The 17,764-nt window shown below is 39.3% G+C and overlaps 1 protein-coding gene across 2 annotated transcripts in view; it reads right to left on the reverse strand.

Annotated features, from left to right (window-relative positions):
* GPR149 (G protein-coupled receptor 149) overlaps window positions 1-17,764 on the reverse strand; it is a 162,719-nt gene that overhangs the window by 65,443 nt on the left and 79,512 nt on the right. Inside the window, exons 2-4 of one of the 2 annotated variants that reach the window (XM_081532182.1) lie at window positions 14,296-14,479; window positions 6,239-7,853; window positions 5,093-5,285 (exon numbers count right to left, since the gene is read on the reverse strand). In XM_081532182.1, the coding sequence (XP_081388308.1) occupies window positions 5,093-5,285; window positions 6,239-7,258 (1,213 nt within the window). In that variant the 5' untranslated portion in view covers window positions 7,259-7,853; window positions 14,296-14,479. Of the gene's footprint in view, window positions 1-5,092; window positions 5,286-6,238; window positions 7,854-14,295; window positions 14,482-17,764 lie in introns of both variants that reach the window. The other variant, XM_081532193.1, reaches the window with a different exon arrangement.

Genomic DNA, 17,764 nt, shown 5'->3' on the forward strand with positions numbered 1-17,764 from the left:
GACCTCACATTCATCAGGGTAACTAAACCTGCATGCCACAAGTAGATTGTCCACACTGCCACAACTACTACTGAACCCATGTGCCACAACTAGAGAAAGTCTGTGTGTCCAACGAAAGGTCTGCATGATACAATGAGATTCCCATGTGCCACAACTATAAATGAACACAGCCAAATAAATAAATAAACATAACAAAAGCAATGTAGCCTTAAAAAAAAACTCAAAAAGGAAGCTTTTAATATTCTTTGACCTATTCAGCTGGCAATACCAACAATAGATACAACTGCTTTCAATATTTTGATGTATATCATTCCTGACATTTATGCTTATAAATGAATACCTTAAAAATTAGATAATGCTGAAATAGTTTTTAAATGTTTAAAAATAGCATGAATAATTTGAAATGAATTGTAAAAATGTGCATATATTTATATTTCTGTGAAATGAAGCATTTTACAACATGTCTGTACCTTATCAATTATAAGATGAGTTTAGCAGGAATGCATAAAACTTTCTATGGTTTAAATCAGATGAAATATGATGATATCCTATATACACTACTACTATTTGGTGGATACAGTATAAAGTTTTAGTAAAATAACAAGTGAGAATGTGACAGAAGTGATATAATTGTTTTGTGTGAATGTCATTAAATACTAGATAATTTCTGAGTATTAAGAATGGAGCTATATCAAGATGGTAGACTAAATACAATGTAATATTTGGGTTTTCATCTTTCAAACATGGCTCATTTCAAAACTTTTTTCTACTTGGATAGCTTTGTGTTTTACAGCACACACTTAGCACATATTGAGAGATCCTTGGGGAAAAGTTTACTAAAAAATATAAACTTTCTATGAAAACAACAGGTAAAGTTTGATTTATTTCATAGTACATCCTTGTGTCATTCATATGCTGATTCTATTACTGAAATTGTCTCAGAACTGAAGATTTACAAACCAATTCCACTGACTGAAAGATAGAATTTATAGTTATCATTCATTATTTGAGCCAAAAACACTCTTTGTTTGAGCCAGGACACAAACAAAAATTTCTATTCAAAGAAAATGGAAAAGTAGAAACAGATGTTAACACTATCCACTGTCTCATTTATAGTACTACTAAGGTTTTTCTAATAACATAGTTCAGTAAAATTAAATTAGAATTTTTAGTTTGTTTTAATAGTGTGAAAGCTGAATAAAGGGATGTTTCAATGATTGATAGGTTTTCTTTTTTCTCTAAAATAAGATACAAAGTCACAAGTGGTCAATTCAAGGATATTAAGCAAACAAAAACTGTCATAAAACCCCAATTTTATCATATAAATTGGTATCTGTAGCTATATATCTTATTAGCTACACATCACAACTATGAAGTATATAAAGCAAAAATGAGCAAGCTTTTTAAAGAATTAGTTCAATGGACAATCTACCTCCATGTTATGAGGTGCAAGAGGCAGTCTAAGATAGGCTTCAAGAAGGAAGTCCGATTGTGAAAGATACAGTGGGGAACTAGAGCATTCCAGGGCCAATTAGGCACGTGGGTCATGTCATTTAACAAAACAACAACCCTACATGCTGCTGCTAAATCACTTCAGTCGTGTCTGACTCTGTGAGACCCCATAGATGGCAGCCCACCAGGCTCCCCCGTCCCTGGGATTCTCCAGGCAAGAACACTGGAGTGGGTTGCCATTTCCTTCTCCAATGTATGAAAGTGAAAAGGGAAAGTGAAGTCGCTCAGTCGTTTCCAACTCTTAGCGACCCCATGGTCTGCAGCCTACCAGGCTCCTCCGCCCATGGGATTTTCCAGGCAAGAGTACTGGAGTAGGGTGCCATTGCCTTCTATTTTGCATTTGAGAAAACTGAGGCTGATAAAGGAAACCTAAGATTACTTACTTAAAGAGATTTGAATTTAAAGCTGACTCCAAAATTGGAGTTATTAGCCTCTCTGGGAAATTGCTGTACTGCTAATCAGACCCTTGAGAGAAATATGTTAATAGAAGCAGAATGTCCCCCATATGCTATCTTTAAGTTAAGGGAAGTATGTTAATTATAAAATGCAACCAATAGAAATATTTCTTGTTAGTTACTTTTCCTTAACACTAGAGGTAAATTCTGGAAGGTAATAGGCTATAACAATGTAACAGGGTAGACAATAACTGACTAGTAACTTACAAGAAGCTTAAGACCATCAGGATAGAGCCAGGATCTTTTGGAAATCAATACTACACTTATGAGAATTAAGTACACTGTTAACATTTGTTCTGGGGCTTCCCAGGTGGCACAATGGTAAAGTATTCGCCTGCCAGTGCAGGAGACCTGAGTTCAATCCCTGGGTGGTGAAGATCCCCTGGAGGAGGAAATGGCAACCTACTTCAGTATTTTTGCCTGGAAAATTCCACAGACAGAGGAGCCTGGTGGGCTTACCGTCCATGGGGTCACAAAGAATTGGACATAACTGAGCACACACGCTCATTTGTTCTGAAAAGCAAAACCCTATTTAGGACACGAATTAGCTCTAGTCTTCTGATTTTAATCACATCTTGCTAATGACAATTTTAGATATAAGTAATTTTATCAGCTTATAAATACAATTCTTCAGTGTAATATGTCACCAGATACTTTGACCTCATCAAAAAAAAGAAGCTGAAAATCTGATTTTTATTCTTAGAAAATATTTTACTTGAACTGTCTGTTTAATTTTCAAACAAAATGGGTGTGAAAGCTATATCCAATCCATATGTCTGCCACCTGAGACCTCTGTGTTAAAACCATCTTGTTTTAAAACCACTTTTGTCTTGAGACACTAGTAATACAGATTATTGTTGAAAACAGGAGAGAACTCTTATCCCTGGAAACTTCATCTTCTGGCTGCATGTCTCTCAGTTTCCATATAGTGAAGCTGAGATGTAGAATCATGTTTACACTAAGTGTGAGTTAGGAAAAAAATATGTTCCTTTTCTTGTTCCTGGAGTTTTCAGCAAAAAACAAAACAACAACAACAAAAAAAGTTAAAAGGGGACATTAAGTTGTTAAGGAGAAAAGGCTTAAGTATGAAACTGGAGCCATCAAAGCAGTATAACTATATAGAATCAAAGTACTACACCAAGTAACTGACCAAGCTCCTGCCCACCTGAGGAAGAGCCATCTTTGCAGTTTCAAAATTGTGTGTCATCCTAGCAATAGGAAAATTTATGGTGGGTCAGACAGTGAAAATACACCATTCTTATTCTTATGATTTCCCTGTGGCAGAGCCTGGGGTCAAAACAGAATGAAGCCATTTTAAATGAATGTTTCCCTGTTTTATTTTTGAAGCCATGCTTCTCTAGGCTTACATTTCCACATCTTCCCTGAATTTTTACATCTCTCCCTGTATTGCCCCATACAAATAAGGGCAATGGGAATTTTAGAGGAAAAATATTGTTTTGATCTTGAAAGGTGTGGTTCTGATTTCAAACATGAGATATTAACTTGATTATTGATTCTACTAGCCTGCTGTAGGTTCTTCTGTCTTGTGCAGTACCAGAGAGACTGCTTCCTAGACAATTTATAGTGATAGATATGTTGTACTGCTTTGTTTTTGGCTTTGACAGAGGTGTCCTTTAGTTCTTAAAAAGACTGCTCTAAATTCTCGTCTCTCTCACAATTTTAAATATATAAGGTGGGATTGGTTCATTAATTTAGGGACAAAATATTAATGTTTGATAGAATGGTAGAACTTTCAGGTCTGTAAGTAATTTTTATATGTTCTATGTTCTTCTGTGTTTTCTATCAAAAAGATTTATTATTAATTTTCTGTGTCACTGTTGCTCTGGATATTAATCTCCAGAAGCACATACTTATTATAAGTTCTGAGGTTATTGTATTTTAAGGGCATAGATGAATTTGGCATCTATTGACAATAAAAGTTTCTGGCACGCTTAACACTAAAAAAATCTTCAGGTCATTTGAAAATTATCTAGACATTAAATGTCATGAATACATGGAAAATGAGCAGTTCATGACTATTGAATGTTATAAAATAACCCTGTTGAAGAATTGATTGCAGAGTATTCTTCAATAGTCTCCAGTTTTTATAGCCCTAATATGGTTTGAGATGGACTGTTTTCATTCACTCGTTCTTCTCTGTTAAACAAAAGTATACTTGCTTATTCTGAGCAAAGGACAATTAATGGAAGAGTTAATTCAGCATACACTAATGCATTTAGTAGTGTATTGGATTTATTAAACGGTAGAACGTCCTATCTTTTTTCTGGAATGACAAAAAAGATATCCTTTTCCTTCCTGACAGAGTAAAAACATACAGGTCATTCCTTAACTTTTCCTGTCTTAATATAGGAACAATTACAGTCTAGTGAGATTTATAATTGACTCCATTCCTGTTAGAGATGTAGTTTTTAAAACAGATTTTTTTTTAAAGTAACTAATGATGAGATTTATACATGAACATATGTTGACAACTCTGCCAACCTTTGTCCTTTCTTGAAATTATAGGTATTTGGGGGGGGTTGTTGTCATTTGTGTATATATGTGTATGTTTTCTAAAAGCAGAGGCATACACTTGAAATTTGTTTTGGAAATGTTTTCAGATGCTCCTATTGCTTACTCTGAAAACTTTCCAAAATCCTGGAAGAATGCAATCTGCAAAATAATGGAAATGCTTTTCTTTACTGTTCCACTCAATAATAATAAACATTAACATAATGAATTTTAACTTTTCAAAGATGCAGGCTTCTCCTACGTAGACTTGGGAGGGGGATTTATTTTCTACTCAGAGCTAAGAGTTATGGTGGATATAACATCTAAAGTCCTTTGTTGATTTCATGCAGGGTTGAATGAATTCTCTCTTTTTTTTAATCACCTAAAATAATCATTCAATGTATATGCAGTTCACAGAGTTCTTTTAAACCTGCCTCATTTAAAATTTACTCCAACATTGTGCTGATAATTGTTTAACATTTCTTCCTTTTATGTACCATTTCACTTGTCCTTGGACTCTTCATCACCTACTAAGGCAACTCTCTCAATAGACCACCTTTCTGTGTTTGACCCTCTGCATATTGTTCTCAACCGCTGCACTATCCAGGACTTACGTTTTTTCCCATCCGATGTCACTGCATATGTGTTCTGCTTGCAGTTGATGATGCAGCCACAGGGCAAGTGTGTCCAATGTTTAGACAAGACAAACACTGGAGTTACAGTGGTGGCCAGGAGGGTTAGCATAAAGCTGAGCATCTCAAAGGGGAGGCTCTGAAACCCCAAGATGTGCTGGACCGCCATGTGGATCTGTAAAATCAGAGAGCTTCAGATCTATCCCAAGAAAATGTTTTCCACTTTGCCAAGCCTTTCCCCCCAAGCATGCTGGCTCAGCTCCCTTCTCCAGGGCCCTTTCCTATCTGAGAGCTAGAAGCTCTGCTCCTGAGCTGGCATCATTGGTTTTGGGCTACCAGGATCCTTTGGGAAGAGGCCAGCTGCCCCAGACTGCACAGGCTTTTGAGGGTTTCCACTCTTGAATGCCTAGTCTGTGCTGGCTTGGCTCAAGTTTCCACCAGGAAAGCACAGTTCACAACATGAAAAAACACTATCCCAGAAAACAGGCAAGCATCTGTGAAATCTGTACCTGGTACTCCAGATGTCCTTTGTCATATCCCTAGCCTCTCACCCCTGCCAGGCCATGCTTGTCACTCTAGGGCACCACCTGCCACCTCCCTCCTCTGGCTCTCTCTTGGAAGCGTGAACAAAAGCCTGTTTTGTCTACTCTCTGTTCTCTCTACTGGTGGTTATGCCTCTCCTCTCTTCCTGATGGGGATGGGCTGCGACCTTACTAGGGAGGAAAGGAGCAAAGATAAGGGCAGGACAGAAGACTGGGGGAATAATAGAGGCATACACTGTTTTCCTTCACTGCCTCCCTCCTTTTCTGAATACTCCCAGACATTGCTCGGAGAGAGTACACCCTTGACCATGACAGATCTGGGAAAACTAAGTCTCCCGCGCCTGAAAGCCCTCCCCGCCCTCCTCCCTAATTGTGAACCGAGAAGCACTTAGCAAAGGTTTCGAGGCTGCTAGTCCTGCCCGTGAACTGCTTTCCTCCAAGTGCTTCTTTAAAACCAACCGAAATCCATTTGCAAGCGGACTAAACTGCACATCTCTTAACCCTCCAAACCAGGGGCGCTGGTCTCAACACGCGCTCATACTGTCTGGCACACACATCCGCACACCGTGAGCAACCGCACTTTTACCATCATGGGCAGCCAAAGGGTGACTTTTGTCAGCGCTAAGATCAAAGAAAAGCGCTTCTGCGCTACGCTCACGGTGAAGCTCCTGGTGCCAAAGAGAGTCCCCCCGTTCTTGCGCCTGCAGTTTCCAGCCACAGCGGCAGCACCGTGCCCCGGCTCCTGCCCTGGCCCTGGGCTCCTCGCGGGTGGACCCGGTCCAAACACGGTGTCCGAGCTCGGGGAGCATCCTCCAGAGCACGGCGGGGCTGGACCTGGAGCATCATCTGAGGACAAGGAAAGCACTCTCCCTCCAGTTGCAGGGGTCGCTGGAGTGGAAGCGCCGCGGGAAATTTCCTGGTAGTTGGCGTGAAGTCTCGGCGGCTGCTCGGAACACAGCAACTGGTGAGTGAGCGGGACCGAGAGGCCGGCTAGTAGTCCGAAAGCCGAAGTGTACACAGCGAAGATGAGCAGCACGTAGGAGCTGGAGCAGTCGGCCAGACAGCCCCAAGGCGTGCGCACGAAGGCGCCCCAGCCGCACAGAGGGAGCGCCGAGAGCAGCAGACTGGTTGCCCACACGGTCAGAGCCACGCCGAGCACCTGGCCAGATCTTCTGGAGGTTGCCTGGCTCCCCACAGCCCTGTGCATCGTGTAAAAGTTGTAGGAGACCAAGAGAGTCGCCTTCAAGTTGCTCGAGAGGCCCTGGCATAAATAAAGTAAGGCAGAGATGGTGCACAGAGACTGGAAGTAGTCAGAGACCCCATTTGGCCACTGCAAAAACATGAAGATGGTCACCGACAAGACGCTCATGAGATCATCCCCAGACCAGGAAGCCACAAGCATGGACACAACAGTTCTGTTCCGCATTTTCAGCAGGGAAACTAGGGAATAAATGCTGCCTGCCAGGGCTGCCAGAGTCATTAGGCATGTCAGGCAAAAAAGATAGGTATTCACGGTTCCTGGAGGATTTAAAGGGTCTGTCGAATTATGGTTTCCTTTCCACAGGTTAGAGTCATTTGTTGATAAGTTACTGAGAAACACAGACATTATCCTTGGTCAATATTCAACTTCTTTTTCAATAGGTCTGTAAATAATCTCACGATTAATAAGCATGGCTGTTAGTTGCAAATCAGATCTCATTTTCTCCTACCAAGTTTCCCTCAAGATGTTCCATGGTCATTCCTGCAGAAAACGGTCAGACAAGTCTCCGTTAGACCCGACTCAACTCATATTTGAAAAATGGGTTCCACTTAAAGCAGCAATAAGAAACTTTTCAACATTTAATTAAAAAAAAAAAAAAAGCCAAAAACTCCCTCCTGAAACCAGCAAGTTTCAGGGATGAAAGCAAAAGCTCCTCAAGTAGACTGGAAAACAATGATGTCTGGGTCCTTTTGGGTCCTTCTTGTGGAGCAAAGCAGCTTTGGCTTGAGGTAATCAAACTCTATTCACTTTTTAAGAGCAGTAAAATGATGCATTTGGTTCCAGAGCTGGATTCAAAGGCAGAGAGATTATCGGGTAGTTTTCAGCTTGGCCGGTTCAGAGACTGGGAGACAGAGAGAAAATGAGAGAGGGAGAGAGAGTCATTGAGCACAGCTCCCCATCAGAACCGCTGTGTTCTTCAATCAGCCTGTGATCCTCAGAGCTGCAGGAAGGAGGAGTCAGTCAGCTCTAAGCAGGAGAGAAGCAGGAACAAAAGGGAGGGGAGTTCTGTGTGTGAGCGAAATGATGTACATCTCCTCAGCCTGCCTTATTTGAAGCAAGAGACAATGTCTTTGCTAAGCCTACCTTTTTGGTTTTGACATATAAAACTAACCCAAATACTTGCACAGGCTTGATGTGAATGAAAAATAGCATCTTGTTTTCATTTCAAAGGTCCAAGCTACTCTGCTAAGGGGCTGCTTTTATTCTTATCTAGACCTCTCTGATCTATAATCCACTGGAGGAAGAATATCATCAATGCTATTTTAAAGAAAATAGGAGGTACCAGCTTTGTTTTTTTTTAAATATCTATTGTACTTAATAATTAGAATGTCATTACGGTCCTCACTACACTAAACAAGATTTTGGAGACTCTTTGGGTGGAGCCATTCTAACTTGAGGCATGTAACTATTTAATGCAATGTCATAAAGTAAGCAAGCTGCTATTTGAATAAATAACAATTTCTAGTTGTTAAAGTTAGATAACAGTATATAGGGCATAAAAGGAAGGTTATCTCACAAAAACATTTTTAACCAGAGTATTTGGGGTGTTTTGTACAATAATTACAGAGAAGGCAATGGCACCCCACTCCAGTACTCTTGCCTGGAAAATCCCACGGATGGAGAAGCCTGGTGGGCTGCAGTCCATGGGGTCACTAAGAGTCGGACACGACTGAGCGACTTCACTTTCACTTTTCCCTTTCATGGACTGGAGAAGGAAATGGCAACCCACTCCAGTGTTCTTGCCTGGAGAATCCCAGGGATGGCGGAGCCTGGTGAGCTGCCGTCTATGGAGTCGCACAGAGTCGGACACGACTGAAGCGACTTAGCAGCAGCAGCAGCAGTACAATAATTGAATTTCTGAACTCATTTTAAGAATCATCAGTTTTGAAAGATGTGGGGCTTAACAAAGAAGTAACAGCAATAGCTCTGGTGCAGTAGAGCTCTAGGATGCTCTAGGGTAGTATTCCTTCCCAGCTCAGCCTCGTGACATGAAGGCTGCCTTTTCACACTCAGTGCTGGAGTCTGAAGCAAAGCAGGGAAAGGGAAAGGACGAGGTTCATATGGTAATGATCTAAGTACATGGACGTGGTAATAGAACTCTGATCATTCCTTTCATATTAAAGATAAGTGAAGCCACATTTTGAACCTGACTTTGTGTAAGTGAAAAGTGACTGTATTAGTCATTGCCAGCCATACTCTTCAATAGACACAGTAGACCCTTCACTAATCTTGACATACTATTCAATTTCTCTTTCACTCAACAAATGGAAACAAAAGCCACCTGTGACAGCTAGCTCAGCACTCTGACTCTTCCTACTGATAGCAGTGGACCTTGCAGAGTAGTGTGAGTAAGAAGGTTCTGGGTTAATTTTCAATTTGGTGTTTAACCCTGGCTTTGTAGTTGGGTTGGATAATATGTATCACATTGCTAAAATGCCATGAGTATGGATAAATAATAACTGTCACAATAACATTTGAGGCCTGCAGACATTCCCCCTATCATTACCATCATTTCTGGGTTTTCTATTAAACATAATTTTGGAAAAGGGATAGGATACCTAAGCATCATATTGCCCTGGTCTCTACCAGATGACAGAGGGGCAAGCGTGTTACTACATTTTCAAAGGTTAGTGGTGGAATTTTCAGCCAGTAGGGAGCCAGGAGAGAAATCTGGATTTCATTCCAGACTGTGCTATTGCTGGTTGTATAACCTTGGGTAAATGTTCTTATACTTTCTCTGGTGTATGTTTCCACATCTGTGAAATGCAGGGCTTGACTGGATCATTTTTAGGCCCTTTCAAGTTCTGAATTTTGATGATATGGTTTTTAAATAGTTCAGGTTAACTTTGTCTTAATTTTCTTTTCTGCCTACTTCACAGTAATCAATATTGAACTGATGCTTGGGTTCTCCATGCTTTCTCTTTCCCTGTTATGATGACATGGATGCCCTTGCCAACATGAAGAACGTATCAGATTCAAGCAGTCTGGAATGTTAGGCCAACTGAAGGATCATAGCTGCCCTGGAGGTCTATGAGAACCTGTAGTAAGCTTTGCATGATTAAGAAGTAAAATTTGTTGTGTAAGTCACTGTGTTTTAAGGGGGCTGTTATTGGACGGCAACCTAGCTCATCCTAATGCCATTAAGTACATGGTTCTCCCCACACACTTAGAAAGTGATGGAGCCAATTTTTAAAATTGTAGCCTCGCGTTGCATTCTTAATCACAACACATACAAACATTTTCTAATTGCCCACTTTTAGCACCGCATGATTGGGTGCGGATATTGGACATGATAATTGTCCAGTGACTATTGACAATTATAAAGTTTTGTTTGTTTTTCTTTCTCAGAAGGAATGTTTGGATATCTCATTTTTCAAAGTTTTAATTTATAAACAACCTTTGACCAAGCCTTATGTTTTATATATATATACACACACATATATTGCAAGTGTGTTCAGTCACTTAGTCGTGTCTGACTCTTTGTGACCGCATGGACTGTAGCCTGCCAGGAAGGCTATAAAGTTTATAAATATAAACTTTCTGTTTATATTTATATATATATAATGTGTTTCTTGAAAGTTGTAAGCCTTCCGCTTACCATAATCTCCATCTCTCTGCAATATTCTCCTGCACTTAGGAAAAAAAATCACTCTAAATGCCTTTCAGCTAACCAGGATAACATTTAGGAGGCTGAGGAGAAAGATTTTTCAGTTCTTGTGAGTGAGACTTGTTCCTCTGTCTCACTTATGGTAAAGCTTATATCTCAATTATTTAAAATCCTATCTTCAAATTACTTAATAATGCAAACTTATATTGATTTAAATTAAAATTATGATTATGCCAGAATAGCTTAGGTGAAGATGCATTTATTGTCCCAGTGCTGTTTTGGTTACTTTAAAAATGTAGCATTACAGACTATAAAACAACCTAGAGAGAATTACATGGAAAACATTTCATTAGGCTTTTAGTTTATGAAGCCCTATATATGTTAATATAGAACATTTATAGAGAGAAATAGATTTATTGTCAATGCTTGCTCGTTTTACTCAATCTGGGCAATGCTCTTGACCATGGTAGTTCTGAAGGTCCACCTTGCCATATAATAAAGATAATATCTGGAGGAGAGTTTTAATATAGAGCTCTGTGTAGCACTGAGTGGATTGAGAAAGACCGAATTTATCCAATAGAATAAAAACATAAATAATATATAGTTATTCTAAACGTAATTATATGGGCTTCTCAGGTGGCACAGTTGGTAAAGAATCTGCCTGCCAATGAAGGAGACACAAGAGATGTGGGTTTGATCCCTGGATTGGGAAAATCCCCTGGAGGAGAAAATGGCAACTCACTCTAATATCCTTGCCTGGAAAATTCCATGGACAGAGAAGCCTGGTGGGCTACAGTCCATAGGTTCACAAAGAGTAGGATACAACTGAGTGCACACACAGACATTCCAAATATAACTATGCAGTGTAAACTTCATTCATTCATTCATTCAACATCTGTTTGGGTGTCTAAAGTTCAGACAATGTACATTAATGGTAAACAGAACATTAGAGTTCCTGCCTTTAAGAAGTTTATGGTCCAGTCATTTTTCAAATTATCTTCTTCCTTAAATTCCTCTCAAAAACCTCTCATCCCAAGGGATTCCATTCAGTAAATATTTAATGCTTAGGATGAGAATGTCCTTATGCACAACAATTGACCAAGTCTCAAATTAGTAATGAGGTAATGCAGGAGGAGCCGTATATCTTCTTTTCCCTAGGTCCATTTGGGCTGTGCATGCCTGCTCAGTTGTGTCTAACTTTTTGTGACCCCATGGACTATAGCCTGCCTGGCTCCTCTGTCCATGGGATTCTCCAGGCAGGAATACCAGAGCAAGTTGTCATTTCTTTCTCCAAGGGATCCTGCCAACCCAGGTTTCAAACCCACAACTCTTGTGTCTTCTGCATTGGCAGGCAGATTCTTTACCAGCTGAACCACCAGGTCTACAAGGTTTCAAAGAAATTATTTCAATATCTCAGTATCTTGAGAATAGGATTCTTTACCGTCTGAGCCAGTAAAGAATCTGCCTGCAATGCAGAAGACCTGGGTTCGATCCCTGGGTTGGGAAGATCCCCTGGAGTAAGAAATAGCAACCCACTCCAGTATTCTTTCCTGGAGAATTCCACGGACAGAGGAGCCTGGAAGGCTACAGTCCATGGGGTCTCAAACAGTTGAATACAACTGAGCAACTAATACCCTGAGGACAGAATAATGTCCTTAGCTAAGTACTGAAACTGTAAGTGACATACGAAACAGTTGTGATATTATTGTTTAGTTTCTTTTCACTACAGACCTGGTAAAGGCTCTTAAGTAGCTATGAGAATAGTTCTTGGTTCTGGTCTGGTCCAGATTTCTCTTCATACTGCATGGCTTGTGCTATGCTGGATCCTTAATTTTTCTGTGATGCCCCCTCACCCCTGCCACCTCCACATTGTTCCTGACCCACACCAATGTGTGCTGGGATCTGTTTATTATTTAGTTGCTCAGTTGTGTCTGACTCTTCTGCTTCCCCATAGTCTATAGCCCGCTAGCCTCCTATATCCATGGGATTTCCCAGGCAAGAATACTGGGGTAGGTTGCCATTTCCTTCTCCAGGGGATCTTCCCAACCCAGGGATCGAACCCATGTCTCTTACCTCTCTTGCATCAGCTGGTATGTTCTTTACCACTGAGCCACAAGGGAAGCCTTTTAAATAAAGCCTTTCTTAGTATTTCAGAAACTTCTCAGTCTCTACATCTATTAAGGCTCAAGATTCATTTGAAGTACCAAAACTTCATCAATCATGTTCTCAGAGATGATTGTTTTTTCTGATTCTTTACAAAATGAATGCTCCTCATTGCCCTAGGAGTGGCTTCTCTCTCAGTGCTAGGGCTTTGCTTTCTGATCTGAGCACTCTGTCCTGTAGGAGTATCATTGTTTTGCCTTGAGGTGATATCTGGGGCATAATAATGGGAAATATGTTTTATCTCATGTCTTTTGGGAGGAAGAGTAATTTCCTTCTTGAGGTTCCAGTTTTCTTCACTAAGTAAAAACAATGACTATGAAAGGTTTCTCGGTTCATTTTAGGGGCTGGCAAGCTATGATTTGTTTTTATAAGTGAAGTTTTACTGGAACATAGCCACACCCATTTGTTTAAGTCTTTTTATGGTTGTTTTCAAGGTACAATAACAGTTGAACCCTAAGTAGTTGTGACAGAGACTGTGCCAAAAATATTTACTATCTAGCACTTCACAGAAAAAAATTTGTTGATCCTTGGCTTATCTAAAATAGAAAATTTCAGTGCAAAGTAACTCCAATTAACAGAATGACTGGGTCATTTGTGAGATTTAAGACAAATCCACATCTCATGTATTCTAACATATGTAACAATAGTATTATATATACTATATTATATAATAAATTATATATATTTGTACATAAATATGTAATTAATATCAATAACAGCAATAGCAATGGCTAACACATTTTTAGTTCATATAATGTGCTGAACATTCTTCTAAGTTATCCATACATATTAACTAATTTAATTTCACAATACTAGGATGTTGATAACAGTTTTAGACCCCTTTCTCTAAACAAAAGAACTGAGGCACAGAGAGTAAATAACCCACCTAAAATTACACTACCTGTAAAAGGATTTGACCCAGGTTATTCAGAGACATAATCCTCACTTACAGAGGCAAAATTGTACGTGGTTTATTTTTCTGCCCTATTCTCTAGATTTCTTGCCTTTACAAGCACGCTGTGAGCTATAATAAATCAGAGGGATTGCTGGGGAAGACAACTTCCTGAGGCAATACAGATTTCTGAGGTCCTAACTCAGTAATAGAATGATACAGATGGCCTCCTGTTCTTCCTTTTCATTTAGTATCATTGAGCTCCAAGGGTTTTAAACAAATTATCTCAGTAGCTTTTAGTTAAGGAGAAGTAAAGTTTTATCCAAACTCTGTAGCTGACAAGTCAGAGCATACAAGCAAAATCACTTTGTTGAAAATGATGCTGTAATTCAGTGACTGAGGTGGAAATTAAATGTACTTTCTTCCTTTTCTCATTTGTCTCTACACCCAGGGGCAGCAGTGTCTCTGGGTTATATAGTGAGAAATACCCCAGGGTTTGGGGTGTATTTGAATTGAAAAGGTTATGTATGTATGAAGCATTTTTAAAATTTTGCATGAAAGAGAGATACAGTAAAGGCTTAGAAATTGTAGTCCTGGAGAGGTGAAAAGTGATATTGATCCTCTGATCACTGTGGTGGAGAAGCTGGGCTCAACAACCGGAATGATTTCTAACTCTTATCAGGTTTGCTTTAAACTCTTACATAAGCCACTTAATCTCACCTATGGCTCAGTTCCTCTATCTTCATAGACAGGAAAATGATACTTATGCAGCAGAATTTTAAAAGCTCAGAAGAAAAGCATCATGAAAGTTTAGAATATATAATGATGAGTTCCCGGTGTGCTTCTTTCTGTAACTGGCAGTCTTCTTCGCAGTGAAATGCTATGCCAGCACCAGCTCTGGGTTCTCTAGTAGACAACAATAAAGCAGAAGCTGTTGTGATGGAGCATTTATCCTTTCCATTCCATTCTATTTCCACATCTGATGCATATCACAACCATAAAAGTCACTGGACACATCATGTTATTTCTCATCTGATGATCAAATTAATGAAATGTGCAATGGAGAGAGGATAGAGAAAAAGGAGAAATGATGGGGAGAGGAGGGCAGAGAGAGAGAGAGAACGAGGATAAATGAATGCCTAGTAAATTGAAAGTATCTGGACTAATATATTGGGTACTGCTGGTGCATTAAATGTGCATTAATTTTTTTAAACACCATCCTTGTAGAGAAGGGGGACAAAAGGAAGCAAATGTAGAAAAATATGGGAAACCTATTGAAAATGTGTTCATTTCCCCAGTACCCCTCGACTCCCCCATTCTGCAGCACAAAATTAGTGCAGCTCACGTTTTCATCAAAATTCCACTGTAACTCAAAAAGCAATATGGCTGGAAGTCTCCTGGTCCCTACATGGGAGTGTAGTTTTTATAGATATTAAACAAAAATCTCTAAATTAAATTTGCATTGGAGTTGGAAGGAATATGGCTGACCTAGCATAGTCAGGATAGGAGATAAAGAGAAACTGATAGACACAGATTCTATATTTTAAAATTGACTTGTTCCAGAAAGGACTAGAGTTGAGAACCAGTAAGTCAGACATGAAAATGGGTTAAATGTAACTGTAAAGATATGTCAAAGGAAAAAAAAAACATACAAAACTACAAAAGAAAACTTTGCTCTCAATGTGCAGCAGTGATGACCATGAACAGTTTCATGTGTACACACAAATGGAATTGATATATAAATGGAATCACACTTACATCTTGTTTGATTTTTTGTTGTTGTTGTTAAATGTATGAAATCATCTTATGAATCACTTCATGTAAGCACTTATTTCCTGTTATATGTTGTTGTTGCTGTTGTTCAGTCGCTCAGTCATGTCCGACTCTTTGCAACCCCATTGACTGTAGTCAGAGGCTCCTCTGTCCATGGAATTTCCCAGGCAAGAATACTGGAGTGGGTTGCCACTTCCTTCTCTAGAAGATCTTCCTGACCCAGTAGTCGAACCCATGTCTCCTGCGTCTTCACATTGGCAGGCAAATTCTTTACCACTGAGCCACAGGGGTGGGGGGAAGCTATTTTATGTTTGGCTACATTAGCTACATTGTTGTTGTTGTTGTTTAGTAAGTAAGTTGTGTCAGATTGCAAGAATACTGGAGAGGGTTGCCATTTCCTTCTCCAGGGGATCTTCCCAACCCAGGAATCAAACTGAATCTCCTGCATTAGCAGGCAGATTCTTTACCACTGAGCCACCAGGGAAGCCATTTGGCTGCATAGATGAACTAGAATTTATTTAGTTAATTCCTTATTAAAGAGCATGTAAGGATTTTTTCCCCTATTTTTATGCTCTAAAACAATTATGTTTAGTGAACATCATTGTACACATGTCAAGGTACCTTTTTGCAAGTACATATACAAGGTAAATTCCTAAAGTTGAAATTGTTGGGCCAATTTTTTTTTTTTTTTAGTTTTGACGTATTTAGCTATGTGCCTACCAAAAGGTTGTACCAACAATGGTAGTATAAACTCAAATATATTAAGACTGCTTCTTTCTCCCACATTCTCTCCAATACTGAACATTATGAAAGTTTAAAAGTATTTTGGTCAATCTGCTATGTTAAAAAATATTGATTTACAAAACTACAATGAGATATCATTTCACACTGGTCAGAATAGCCATCATCAAAAAGTCTACAAATGATAAATGCTGGAGAGGGTGTGGAGGAAAGGGAACACTCTTGCATTGTTGGTGGGAATGTAAATTGATACAGCCATGATGAAAGACAGTATGGAGATTCCTTAAAAAACTAGGAATAAAACCACCATATGACCCAGCAATCTCACTCCTTGGCATATACCCTGAGGAAACCAAAATTGAAAAAGACACATGTAACCCATTGTTCATTGCAGCACTATATACAATAGCTAGAACATGGGAGCAACCTAGATGTCCATCAACAAATGAATGAATAAAGAAGTCGTGGTACATATACACAATGGAATATTACTAAGCCATAAAAAGGGACATATTTGAGCCAGTTCTAATGAGGTGGATGAACCTAGAACCTATTATACAGAGTGAAGTAAGTCAGAAAGAGAAAGACAAATATCATATACTAACACATATATATAGAATCTAGAAAAATGGTGCTGAAGAATTTATTTTCAGGGCAGCAGTGGAGAAACAGACATAGAGGATAGACTTATGGACATGGAGAGAGGGAGGAGAGGGTGAGATGTATGTTGAGAGTAACATGGAAACTTACATTACCGTATGTAAAATAGATAGCCAACGGGAATTTGCTATATGGCTCAGGCAACTCAAACAGGGGATCTGTATCAAGCTAGAGGGGTGGGATGGGGAGGGAGATGGGAGGGAGGTTCAAAAGGGAGGGGATATATGTATTCCTATGGCTGATTCATGTTGAGGTTTGACAGAAAACAACAAAATTCTGTAAAGCAATTATCCTTCAATTAAAAAATTAATTAATTAAAAAAATATTGATTTATAAGTATCTGTTGGTATTAAGGAAATAAGAACATTATATGTTCAGATATTTTTTATGAATTTGTCAATTCTATTATAATTTTGTTGATTAATATTTTAGGAATTATTTTATTCAGACTATTGCAATTAGGAAAGCATTCATTAATGAGAGATTACTCAAAGAAAGGGCTTCCCTGGTGACTCAGATGGTAAAGAATCCGCTGCAATGCAGGAGACCTGGATTTGATCCCTGGGTTCGGAAGGTCCTCTGAAGGAGGTCATGTCATCCCACTTCAGTATTCTTGCCTGGAGAATCCCCATGGACAGAGGAGACTGGTGAGCTACAGTCCATGGGGTTGCAAAGAGTTGGACATGACTGAGCGACCAAGCACACTCAAAGAAAAGGAAGCGGTCTTGTTTGTACAGAGGGAAGTAAACAAAGGAATTATTGATAAGGATGGAGGTGGGTTTTATCTTGGGAAATGCCAGAATATGGTTGGTCATTGGATTTCGCCATTTCCCAGAGAATAAAGAGTGGAAATCTCTCAACCATTACTGCTTTCTGGGAGCAAAGGGTTCAACTAAAGTTCAAAATTGTCATTCTCTTCTTTCGTTCGAAATAAATTTTGTTGCTGAACAATTTAGAGGTAATCAAATACTTGGTGACTTGGAAGAAGCAGAGTCTAAGAAATAGTCTCTCAAGG

The sequence above is a fragment of the Giraffa tippelskirchi genome, chromosome 2 (genome assembly GCF_054371585.1).
Source record: "Giraffa tippelskirchi isolate mGirTip1 chromosome 2, T2T-mGirTip1v1.2.pri, whole genome shotgun sequence".
Lineage (NCBI taxonomy): Eukaryota > Metazoa > Chordata > Mammalia > Artiodactyla > Giraffidae > Giraffa > Giraffa tippelskirchi.